This window comes from Abramis brama (assembly GCF_963993115.1).
Source record: "Abramis brama genome assembly, chromosome: 7".
In the NCBI taxonomy this organism is placed as follows: domain Eukaryota; kingdom Metazoa; phylum Chordata; class Actinopteri; order Cypriniformes; family Leuciscidae; genus Abramis; species Abramis brama.
Window position 1 is genome coordinate 15,888,927 of NC_139969.1, and position 13,436 is coordinate 15,902,362.

Consider the following 13,436-nt stretch of genomic DNA (forward strand, 5'->3'; position numbering starts at 1 on the left):
CACACTACCACAACTTGACTGTCGACCTCAGTGGTCGCATTCATAACAAATGGTAGATCTCTTGGTCTAGATGCACTGATATATTAAACTTTTCTTTCAGCACTTAATAAAATTGTTTCATTTTCTACTCTTTATAGCCTATAGTTTGTCCAGATTTTTTATTGCAAAATTTTGAACAATGAACATATCAAAGGTAACCATGAAACCATCAATCATAGCAAATCAAATACTTAGATAACCATGAAAATATTAGCTAACAGAATAGAACAAAACAAAAAAAAAAGCAAGCTATAGTTTGTCTTTATACAGACTGCAGCATGGCAAGGCCAAATACTTCTCAAGACTGAGATGAGGGTTTACGTGGCCTACAGTTTGACATTTTTCAGACATGGGCAGTTCTGTGCTACACTGAAAGCAATACATAACTACACATTCATGCCGAGTTTAAACAAACATTCAATAATTAGGTGCTTTGTAGGCTACTTTTTTAATTTACCTATAGGCTATATTAATTATTTTATGTTGATTTATTTATTTGTGGATTTTTATTTACTAGTATTTTCATTATTGTCTTTTCCAGGTAATTGTTTTGCTCTCCACTGTAACAGTGGCTACGATTCCTCTTAAGACGACTGTAACTTGTTCTTTATTAAAAAGAAAACATCCAAATATGTTTTGAGTGATCACTATAAAAAATAAACATGTGTAATGTTTTAAAACAGTGTTTCTCAATTGCCTGCATGGGGACCAAAATATTTTAGATGTCTCATTTACTCACACACTTGATTCAACTCATCAGCCTCTTAGTGTGTTGAATACGTAGATAAACATAAGAGTTGAAAAGTGGGTTGAAAAACTGATTTTTTCAAAATGAAACAGAAGTTGCAATAGTCTTTTCTTCCCTTTTGTGATGGATATATGAGAGTGAAACAGCTTCTCGAACAAGACAAAATGTTGAGCGGGACTTGATTTCGTCCATTGAGAATTGATTGGATCGTTGGATCATTGTGGTTTGCTATTGCTGCAATCTCATGTGAGTAACAGGTTGTCCAATAATTGTCTGCAGAGAAGAGGGAGGGGAAGTTATTTTGATTGTCGAAGTTTATGAGGGCAGGGTGGAATAATTATTTCGTAAAAAAAAAAAAGCCTAGTAATAACATGAGAGAGAGAGAGAGAAAGAAAGAAAATCATTTTATTATTTTAAATATAATGATGTGCACAGATAAATCATTTATGATAAACACTGCAATATTCCACAAAGATGTGTTGATCAGTTTTTATTTTATGGTGACTTTAATAATTCTGAGAGTTTTGTGTTGAGGAGGACTCCCCCTTGTTATATTTTCATTATGGTGGGAAACAAACAAAAATCCTGCATAACTTCTCAGATATAATGATTTTGTTAAACTGAGCTGTTTTCCCCATTTGAATCATGTTTGAGAGCATTAGAGAGCTTGTTGTGCTCTTGATGAGTCACACTGTGACTGTAGTGCTTCGAATTCAAACGCCTGTCATCAAGGACGTGTTCGTTGTGCTGATAAACACATCACTCATGCAATGCTAAATATGTGAGAAAAATGTTAAATCTATTCCTACATATACATAATACACATCTAAAGTTGAACTAAGAGCAAAGGCTTTGATTCAGTGCTGCACACAGGTCAGTCAGTTTATATTTGCAGTCATAGGGTTCATTACAATCCATTGAATGAAGCAGACACTATTATACAAAGTGATTTACAGATGAGAATAATACAAGCAGAAACTAATGGTCTGAGAGCAGAAGCGATTAATCCAAGCAGCTTGGTATGTAATTATTCTGGAGTTTCAAATATCTTGGACGATATTTGCTGATGACCAGTTATGATATGAGAGATACATCCAGTGGGGCTCTGTTCACTTCAAACTGATCTGACTTACACATTATAGCTGTAGAAGCTTTTGCCTGAGACAGAGGCAAGCAGTGTTAATGAGGGACACCGGCTTGCCTCTCTTGACTTGTCTGCACATGTGTTTCGAATGTATTTTTAGTGTTGATAAACATGGGGTGCAAATGCAATTTACCCACAGGGGATACCAGTCTACTCCACTGACGTTGATAAATTATCATTATTGCTATTATTATTTAGGAAGGATCATTGATTTTAATATCATAAAAGGAAAGTACAGCTGTTCAGAAACACCCATTTTTGTCCATTTCTGGAATATAGGCCTGAGTCTGACCCAGTTATGTGCCTCTGCAAATAAAGCTTTATTTTATGGGTCTACAGTAGGTTGCACTCTCAGAGTATTTTGATTTTCAGTGTATTTTCATCATCTGGAAAAGGTATTATATATATATAATATAATATATATATATATGTATATATATATAATATAATATATATATATATATATATATATATATATATATATATATATATATATATATATATATATATATATATATATATATATATATATATATATATAATCTACTTTTTACTGTAATAACAAATCAGAACCCTGATTTGTGTGATTTTGTCATTTTCAAGAAATGTCATTTTCATTTTCATAACTCAGAGTAACTACTTTGATTTTCAGTTATATACAAATATATATATTATATAAATATATAAATATATATAAATAAATATAAATTATATATATACTTTTTTACTGTAATAACAAATCAAAACATTTTCAAGAAATAAACAATTCTAGAAAATATATGTGTAACAGGGTTTGTCTTTGAAAAAATAACACTGTGTAAACAATTTTTTCAAGAAATTGTATTTATTTATTTTATTTATTTTTTATTAATATGAAGAAGGCTACATTCAATAAGAAATACATATCTTTCTTTCTTTTTTTTTTTTTTTTTCTTTTTTTTACGAAATAATTATTCCACCGCGCACTAAAAGAATCGGAACCGTTAAGGTAACATAGGCTAGGCGTTTTCCAGATGACTCGGGACCGAGAGTCCTTGAATCGCATCACTTCGCGCATGTTCCTTTAAGTGCGCAGGAACAGATCAGTGACGCTCTGCCTCTCGCGCCTGCCGCAGCCTAATGAACCTCGCCTCTTGCTGCGGACTTACAACAAAACAAAAGGCCTAGAAATCCGCGACATATGTTTAAAAACGATAGATCACCACGAACACAATGACGGAGAACACTAAAACGCATGTCATTTTGCTGTCATGTGGAAGTTTCAACCCCATCACGAAGGGACACATTCATATGTTCGGTAAGTATTTCGCCTATTCTAGAGGGAGTGGATGCGCGAGCTGAATTTTAATTCAGCGTATTTTGTGTGACTATGTAAAGGGGTTTATGGTGACGGCGATGATTTCATACATTGTGATGCCACGCTTGATGATCGATGATCATTAGATGTTTCTGTAATGAATTCTTATTGTCGATCGCTGTCCAAAGCGAAGGTGCTGAAATGGGCGATGGCCTCAGAACCCAGAATGATCAAATCATCTCTCAGAGCAGATGATGAGGCTGCGCAGCCGCAGGTTTAGCAAACAAATCTATGATTTATGATATTTCAACAAGTGGAATTAATCATTTATCCTGCGAAGGATACTTGACATGCTATACGCCTATATAGGAAGATAAATAACAATCTACTGTATATTAAAACTCGCATGTTGTCCTGTTAAGAGACTTTATAGACATACCTTCATGCGTCAACCTTAAGGAAATTAGTAAGGAATTAGATTTTGATATAAATGGAAAAAAAATATAGAGTTGATTTAAGACAATTTGGATTTGGATTTATGTATTTAAATGTTTGTTTTTTTATGTTAGCATCCATTTAACTTTCACAGTAATTTTAAGTCTACTTGATTTTTGTTTAGTTTTTTTGTTTTGATTTTTGTTTTAAGTTTCAAACTGACTTTCTAGTTCAAAGTCCAAATTGGTTGAAAGTGTAGTGAACTTATCACTGCATATTGTCATTACATTTTACGTTAAAAGAAGACAGTTATTGACATAAGTTTTCAAATAAATATTGGGATGATTGTTTTACACTTTACAATTTCATTATAAAATGTCAATAATATTTGCCTACAGGTTTGATTAGGTCAGAGGAACATCTTAAACATACTTGCATTTGTATGTTTCGTCAATCTCAAAAGAGCATGATGGTTAAAGATTAGCTTTGTTACAATTATACCATCATACTGTATGTGACAGGAACTTGACTAAGAGTGCAATCGGGAAAAGAAGAGACACTCAGAGAGCGAGAGAGATTTCTACCATTGGCTTGTCCGTCTCCACATTTTAGTGTGATAAATAAACATACTAGGCAGGGAAACAACCTAGGAGCTTTATACTTTCCTTAATTCATTTACTGCAGCTGAGTTTCTCAGTGCATAAGCAACATGAGGAGTTCCTCCACCACCACCACAGTTTGATCAATACAGTTCTGCTGTTTTGCCCGGAAGCAAAAAGCTTCTGTGTCCGTGACCTAATTTTGAAGCCTTCTTCCCCTACTGCATGCTTTTGCATATATTGAGGTACAAAAATAAGAATGGGTTTATGGCTCATGCTGAGAAGTGCTTCTGAATTCCTGAATAAAATACCTTGTTTCACTTTCTTATGTTTTGAAAAGAGTTCCTTTCATTTTCATCCGAGCTACACTCTTAAAAATAAAAGTTCCAAAAGGTTTTTTTTATTTTTTTATTTTTTTGCAACTATCGATGCCATAAAGAACCTTTATTTTATATAAAGAGTATATCTTTATAGCACGGCATGGTGTGTTACAGAAGTCAAATGATGGCAATGAGATAATAAGGTAACCTTTTTTGGTTTGCAGAAAAAGCCAGAGAGTACCTACACAAGACTGGACGATTCATTGTGATTGGGGGTATCATCTCTCCTGTACACGATTCCTACAGCAAACCGGTAAGAGAATATTTTCAATTTAAAGTCAGTTTAGTATTGCATATTTATGCAATATCACAGGAGCAGAGTGCTATTACTTCTCTTATTTCAGATAATCACATCCGATGTTGATATTCAGACCATCATTGTGTTTGAAATTGCAGTTCAGTAAACAAAAAGTTATTGTAGATATTGAGTAACTTGCATTTTTAGATACACATTCCCCGTTCCTTGGTCTATTTTTACTTTGTTTGCTGATCCAAACAAACCTTGGGCCCTATCATACACTTGGTGCAATGCAGCGCCAGACGCGACTCGTGTTTTTTCAGCCCGACGCAGTTATCATTTTCACGTCTTGCGCCACGTTGTTTAAATAGTAAATGCATTTGCGTCCATTTGTGTGCCCATGGGCGTGCTGGTCTGAAAAACGAGGTGTGTTCGGGAGCATTGTTTGGCGCGTTGCTATTTTGAGGCAACAGAAATAGACTGCGCCATTGACCAACTGAAATCTGGTCTAAAGTCAATGGCGCAATATTTTTTTGTTATTTAATGAGCGCGTTAGTAATGTGTGCCTATAGGCGGGTCCACAACGCGCGTTCACTCTGCTTATGACACACACAGGGACGTGCAGCAGCACACAAACAATTACGATGTAAAAGATTATTATTGTGTACGTAAAGATATGGTGGAGTCCGGCTTGTCTCGTAGATGGTCTGCTTGCGTGCTTTAACCTCGCACACGAGCAGATCCGTTTGCTCTCTAGAAAAAACTTCAGTCGTTCCGCTTGCAAATTCTGCCATGTAAATAGAGAATCTGCCATGGGCGCAACTGGCTTTTAAAGGGAATGGGAGATTACACTCCCAAAACACATCAATTACTCCCCAAAGAATAGGGACAACCCTTTTAGACCATGCGCTGGGCGCACCGACCATTTTTCCCGTCGTTTAACTAGCAAAAGTGGATTCGATTTCGGACACACCTTAAGTGCACTTGCGCTGTGCGCTTTAGACCATGAGCTTAGAGCGTTAAAATAGGGCCCCTGTGTGGTTCTGAGCAAAACATGTAATGTTGTTCCTGAATGAATCAGTGTTTTAAAAAAAAATCGTTTTAGAGAATGATTCAGTGACTCAATCATAAAGATAGCCACTTGTTTTGTTTCTGAATGAATCAGCATTTTTGAACGAATCGGTTCAGTACTCGAGTTCACGACTCAATCATCACTCATAAGACTCACAAAGTCTTTTGATGCCATATGTAACCTGAAAATCTAACTCACTTAAAATCCCACATAAACAGTGAAAACTCCCACTGTTTTTGCACTGTTATATCTATTATATTCCATTGAAGTGAGGTCACATCAAATAAATTTTTGGAAATTTCACAGGGAAGAAAGGTCCGTTGTCTAGCACTGCTTGTATAAGTCACTTTCAAATCAAGCAGGTGTCTTTTGATACAAATGGACGCATTTGCATGACAAATTTTAACCAATTGTAAAAATCTGCGTGCAGGAATCTTTCGGGAAATTCCAGATTGCGTAGATTCCTATTGAACTGCATTTTGTCTGTGAAAATGGTAAATGTGACCGCACCTTAAGGCTACATCAAATTTTATGTTCATAAATGTGAACAAAACCACATGTCTCTAGTTAAGTAGATTCCTGTTTTTTTTTGTGCATATAAGGTTTTTATCTGAATCATATGAATCAGTAGACTGGGTAAACCCAGCCTGATCTGCCGGCGATTTGATTTGGCCCTGCAGCTCAGGCTGGAAACCTGTACATTTATCTACCCTGCTTCCTTTACAAATTTGCGGGAACCAATCACAAACTGGCTTATCCACCTGGCGCGCTATTGGCTGGTTTAATCCAATCCAATTCCAGAGCCGTTACAGCTCTGTCCAATTTCTTTTAACATCTCGACGATGCTCAATGGCTTCTTTTTAGCAAACAAATTGCTCGAGTGGGTGTACAGTAAATACCACAAACTTTCATGTTTTTTTTTTGTGTGCATAACCTGCAAAACTCGCTTGATTCCATTGCTGCTTCTGCAAACCGCTGATCAACACGTTTGGTTACACATTTCCTGCCTGGAGTTTTTGCATCGCTCTGCAAAGTGCTTCACCCGGATCGTTGGTCTGATTGGTTGAAGGACTATCCAATTGCATGCAGAGTCATTTGAACTATGCCCGTTGATCACGCAGTAAAAAATACATAGCAGACTCCCCAGACCAATGTTCAATCTTAAAAGATTGAGCTTGGTCTGGTGATAGCCAGACTAATGAATCAGTAGAACTCAACTGGAAACGAAAATAACTTTGGCCTAGTTTTCTTCTCTCTTAGCATCAAAATATGAATAATAAATGCTTTAGAAAGCAGGATTCAGTCATTCCAGTTTAAATCCGTTGTGTTGGGAGAGGCATAACGTGTGAAAGAAACAATTTTAGGAATCATTGTGTTTTGAACCCTGATCAAAAAAAAAAAAGGCAAATGTTTGAAAAATGGCTTTTGTGTTGATCAAATAGGTTTCCCTTCTTTGTTTTTCACAAGTTCAAAAATGTTCTTTGTAGGTGGATGGTAAAGCACTCACTTCCTTGTTTTGGTTTCTTTTCTGCTTTTCTAGGGCCTTGTCTCAAGCAGACATCGTCTGACCATGTGTCAGCTGGCAGTTCAGTCGTCTGATTGGATCAGGTAACTGTCAATCAGTCAAAATGGAGCCCGGCAACACCCTCATAAGAATGCCATGCAGCACTTACATGTACTTCAGCATCCTTGAGCTATATTGATGATGGATAGCTTATATATTTCAAAATGGATTGGACATAAAATGTTTGATGGATTAATGGTCCTTTGCAGAGTGGATCCTTGGGAGAGCTACCAGGACACTTGGCAGACCACCTGCAGTGTTTTGGAGCATCACCGTGACCTAATGAAGGTTAGTCTCAATTTTGTCTTGAATGCTGTACGTTTTTTACTTGTACTCAATCTAAAAGTGATAAACTGAGCTGTTCCTCTGCAGAGAGTCACAGGATGCATTCTGTCCAACGTGAACACACCATCCACAACCCCAGTGATTGGCCAGCCCCAAAATGGGACATCTCCTATTTACCAAAACACAGCAAACAAGTCTGTGGCTAGTAAGTGAGGTGACCTTTGTTTGGTGTTCTGGAGAACAGGTCCATGATTTCATGATTGACTGATGCCTCTTTTTCTCCAGTTAAGCTTTGGGGAAAGATGAGCGAAAACCTGGGCAAAATATGTTGTGTTCGCCCACACATGGATCGTTTTACCTTTGTTGGTAAGTTGGTATATTCATGTACAGAATTTAATACATAACAAATATACATAATATAAATGCAATATAATACAAATATAAACATAAAAATATTAAATATATTAAATGTACCTGTAACTGTCACTGAACAGTTTAATTTTTACTCTGGCTGAAATATTTTTTTTAACTGAATTTATTACATGACATGCAGATTAATATTTGAATATTTGAACATATGCTAAAATATGAAGATGATTTAAGACATTACTTTAGTATGACAGAGAATACACTGAAGAGACATTACAAAAAGTCTAGAAGTCATTTCATTTTTGTTTTTAATTTTTTTATTGCATTATTTTATAATGCATGAAATTATCTGCCTCACACTACTTATTTAAGTATAATGTCACCATTTCAACCTCTTCCAATTTGTGTAAATGTAAAATATAAAATGCCTTGTGCTTAAGTTCATGCAGAAATCATATAATTCTGTATAATTATTTTGAATTATTCATACGCCTCGCACAGGATGTGTAACAATTTTACATGACTATGGTGACTTTCAATGAATCAATCATCCTGTGACCTCACAAGCCTTTCTGTTTTTCTGAACAGACGAAAATGCCAACCTTGGTACAGCAATGCGCTACGAGGAAATTGGTGAGACAATGTGATTTCCCTTGCCATGGTTTTGGTTTTCAAATCAGTCCTTGCTTGTCACTTTGAGTCATCGTCAGAAAATACAGAGTTTTCCCAGGGAGAGGGGGAAAAAATCACTGTGTATTTCTCCTCAAGAAAATATAAATAACATCAAACAAGACGAGCACATAAAAACAATTGTCAGAGATATAGACAAAACAGTAGACATCTTTCTATAATATAAGTCATTAAAAGTGATGGTGTTTGTCTATACTGTTGTGAAGAAGGCATCTGTGTGCTGTGTAGTGCCTCATTCTTCCTCCTCATGGGGAAAATGCGACTTGTTTCTTTTTTTTTTATCTTATCAAAGTTGTTGTGTTTATCCCTACAGCGAAGAAAAAACATCTCATTACTGTGTCTTGTGTTTTTTATGGTGTGATGTGAAACTGTGATTGTGGCTTGTTCAGAGTTGCGTATCCTGCTCCTCTGTGGCAGTGATCTTCTGGAATCTTTCTCTATCCCTGGCTTGTGGAACGAAAGTGATGTAAGATATGATTCTTTCTTTCTTTCTTTACACAAACATGTGTTTAACAATATATAAAATATATTACTCTTGCTCATATTTTGTATGTTCTCCTAAAATTAAGCAATTTCACTCTCGCGAGAGTAAGCGCCGTCTCAGGTATAGTCACAGCTTTGTTTATATTCAGACCAATGGCGCAGTTGCGATTGTGATATAGCTATTATTTAATAGTTTAATAAGCAAGAAGATAATATGGAGTACTTACATTGTAGACACAATATTGCCAGTTATTTATCTAAAAAAAAGCATAATCTAAGCCCTAATTTTTCTTTTTTGGTAAGGAACTTAATTCCTACCTGAACACTCACCTTATATCCAGCAACTCCAAAGCCCTCAACAACAACAAAAAATGTCTCACTGTGTAATTTTTATGATATTTTCCTGATTTTGTAACTTCTCAGTTTGTAACTTCAACCGCTGGCATTGTTTTTGGATGTTCTTAGCAATTTATATATATATATATATATATATATATATATATATATATATATATATAAATTGGGACACATCATATATAATTTACAAAAAGAATCTCTTAAAAATTCCCCACAATAAATTATATGAATGTTTGTATAATAATAATAACAATAAGTATAATGTGATAAACATTATGCAAGTAATGGATTAAGAAATTTAAAGTCAACATAAAACTTCACATTACTTGTTTTAGAATAACATGCATTGATGAATTTTACACAATAAGACCTGGCTGGAACATGTATTAAGAAACTAAATAGTATCAGTTTGGAATTCTCAAGGCACTAACTAGGGTGACCACCCGTCCCGCGTAGCGCGTGCGCGCACAGCGTTTGAAGCCCAATTCACGCGTCCCGCAAATTGAGACCGTGTCACGCTATGCTTGCTCAAAAAAAAGTTGGTCGTTCTATATCCTCGAGCCCCAAGCAGACAAACGAACATTACTTGACATTTCAGCACGCTATTGTTGCCACACAAACCCCTCAGTTGAACTGCTGACTAGGTTGTTGTCAACTTTTTCGTTGTTGTCATGACAGCGCACGCCCGCGCATACCAGACACACTGGGAAGGAAGGAACTTTTAGATGCGCGCTTTTCAATTCGAAAAATTCGAGAAAGAGACTGAGTCTGAGAGGCAACGCCATCATCAATTAAAAAGAGAAGGTGTGGGTACAAGAAAGAATGGGGAAATGAATATTTGTGGCTGAAAGGTGTTGAGGGTGATACCGAGAGCGCTTTTTGTGACCTATGCAAAACGTCCTTCTCAATCGGACATGGAGGGGAATACGATGTCAATCGTATTTTTTTTTTAAATACTTTTTTTTTTTTTTTACTGTTCCTGTGGTGTTGAGCAACTACAATTCCTGTTAATCCTATAATTTTATATTATAATTTATTTCAAGTAAATAAATTGTAATGAAAAATAAATAAAATTAAATAGTAAATCTTAAGTGGAAGTACATCTGTCAATTCATTGTATGTTCAAAATATTATGAGTCTTTATTTAGAAAAAAAATACACATTGGTTGGCCTATTCATGAGCATACATCAGCAATTACACGTTTAGGAGAATAGGGCATTATTAATATACCATGTAAGGTGGTATGTGCTAGAAATGGGTAAACCACTACATTACATTACATTTACATTTATTCATTTTGCAGACGCTTTTATCCAAAGCGACTTACAAATGAGAACAATAGAAGCAGTTAAACTAACAGTAGGACAACAAAATGCAAGTGCTATGACCCTGTTATAGAATAGAATAGACTTACTATCAGTGAGTCTGCCAGTGGGGCACCGCCGCGCCAGGCAGTGTCCCACATTGTCCCTCAGAAACATACCCCTTGTCCCCCCTTGGGCTTATTAGCAGGTGGTCACCCTAGCACTAACATACAAACTATTGTTAATACAAATCGAGATATGTGTTGTTAAACTGAACTAAATATCAGATTATTTTATTCTTCTAGATGGAAGTGATTGTGGGAGATTTTGGGATAGTGGTGGTTCCTCGAGATGGAGTCGATACAGAAAGGATAATGAACCATTCATCTGTGCTCCGAAAGCATAAGGTATTAGCACCAAGCTATTTGCTTTCCTTTGGTAGTTATCATCATTGACTAGTGAAAAAAGTTTTACTACACAGTCAAAGCAGGGGATTTAGAGCATATTTGTTTTGTGACTGTTAAACGGCTTTGGTTTTCCTCTCACAGGACAATATAATTGTGGTAAAGGATGAGGTCGACCACCCGATGTCAGTCGTCAGTTCCACCAAGAGCAGGTGTGTGTTCTTGCTGTCTCCGCGTCATTCATCTGTCCGTTCTGTACCGTAAAGGCCCGTTTACACCAAGAGCGATATTATGATATATAAAAGAACAGCAGAGTCCTCACCACAACTATAACAATAACAGCACAGAGAAACAATATCGTTGCAGTCACTTTCAGAATGATTTTTTTCCACCTAATGAATGATAAAAACATTGACAGCCAATCAAATTCCATCCTGCTTTAAAGAGCTCGAGCATTTAAAGCGGCAGACGACAAAACTGCAGCACATGCTTAATAAACAGAAATATATCGTCTGCAGGTGTGGGCGCTAAAATATTTAGCGTTATAGTTATCGTTTTTGGTGAAAATGAGCCTTAATGATAAGATAAAGATATACCGGTAGTTTTAAATTGCTCTAAATTTAAAAGAATAAATTTAAAGCATCAGACAACATACCCGCTCAGAACGATATCATCCGTTGGTGTGGGCGGTGACATAGTTATTGTTATGTTTATTCTTAGGGGCCGTTTACACTTCACAGTTTTCAATAAAAAAAAGGAACACTTCTTATGCGTTGGTCGTTCATTTACACGACAATGTGAATTTGTGAAACATCATGCGCATGCGTAGTAACGTTACGTGTGCGAAGTGTTTATTTACAAAGTGACATCGCCAACTACTGGCCTGACATGCATAATACTGCATTTTTAATCGTTTTCGCATATCCGTGTTAATGGGGATCGTAGGCTACTCGAAAAATGCAAAGGAAAACTTTTCCGTTTTAGTACATCGTTGTCATAAACGCACCCTTAATGTGAACGGGCCTTAACCCTCTGCCTTTCTCCTTACCAGACTGGCTCTTCAGCACGGTGACGGTCACGTGGTGGATTACCTGAGCCAGCCAGTCATCGACTACATCCTGCAGAGTCAGCTCTACATCAATGCTTCTGGATAGTGTGGGGAAGTCCACTTCTGAACCCGTCAGTCATCCCTGTCTGTCTCTCTGTGTGTAATCTAGAGTATAATCCTCCTGTGCTACCACTGCTTTTCCATGTAGAGGAGCATTAATCTGTCCTCCCCTCTTACTCGTGTCTCATTGGGATGTACAGCACTGTGCCTGAGGGATCTGCTCCACCAATCAGCTTTAAGGGACTGGGTGGGCTTAGGTGCCCAATAGGAGGAAGAGGAGAGAGCCTCGTTGCCACTATGACAGAAAAAGAGTTTGATTTAATGAAATAAACCATTGCCTGCTATAATGTCGGCCTTTGCTGTTGATTTGATATTCTCTGTTCTTGTAGGTGCATGCCTAAGGGTTTTCTTTCAGCGCATGAGTGTTTAAACTACCACGTAGACCATAGTCTGTGGTTACAGTGTTAACTGTGCTTAGACTCATCTCATCTCTAAAAACTTTTTCTACTCATCAATCAACTGTATGTACAGAAAACATCTGTCTCATATACTGTATTATGCCTCAATGTTTTGTCTTCAATGTGCATTCATGTATACGTGGAGTATTTGGTTGCACATTAAAGAATGCAATTTCATTTACTTTGCTTTTGTGCACATTTACTTCTCACACAGCTCCAAACGCTCGACATTTACATGCTGACATGCCACAGATGTGATCTTTAGTCACCGCCTCTGCATCAAACCATTCGTTTCAGCCAAGATTCCTTTCACTTTTTGCTTGTTTTGTGAAGAGACCACACTGACACCATTTGAGAGCTTTTTCATGTTAGACAAGGGCATAAAGTAATTCTACGCTTTTTAAAACTCCTCTATTTGATTGTTGGAACATCTTTTAAATGATTTGAGCTAACATGAAATG

General features: G+C 36.5%; 1 protein-coding gene across 1 annotated transcript; it reads left to right on the forward strand.

Annotated features, from left to right (window-relative positions):
- Positions 1-3,011: 3,011 nt before the first annotated feature.
- nmnat2 (nicotinamide nucleotide adenylyltransferase 2) lies at positions 3,012-13,156 on the forward strand. Its single transcript, XM_084119313.1, has 11 exons — positions 3,012-3,228; positions 4,807-4,895; positions 7,493-7,560; positions 7,726-7,804; positions 7,889-8,006; positions 8,087-8,167; positions 8,759-8,803; positions 9,250-9,326; positions 11,311-11,412; positions 11,554-11,621; positions 12,461-13,156. The coding sequence occupies exons 1-11, from the start codon at positions 3,144-3,146 to the stop codon at positions 12,561-12,563; spliced, it is 915 nt and encodes a 304-aa protein (XP_083975439.1). The 5' UTR covers positions 3,012-3,143; the 3' UTR covers positions 12,564-13,156.
- Positions 13,157-13,436: the final 280 nt, after the last annotated feature.

Excerpts from the sequence above, each read along its gene's own strand:
- nmnat2 (XM_084119313.1), top strand. The coding sequence starts at position 3,144 with ATGACGGAGAACACTAAAACGCATGTCATTTTGCTGTCATGTGGAAGT. Across the intron at positions 8,168-8,758 it reads GGATCGTTTTACCTTTGTTG|ACGAAAATGCCAACCTTGGT; the intron begins GTAAGTTGGTAT and ends TTTTCTGAACAG. Across the intron at positions 11,622-12,460 it reads GTCAGTTCCACCAAGAGCAG|ACTGGCTCTTCAGCACGGTG; the intron begins GTGTGTGTTCTT and ends TCTCCTTACCAG.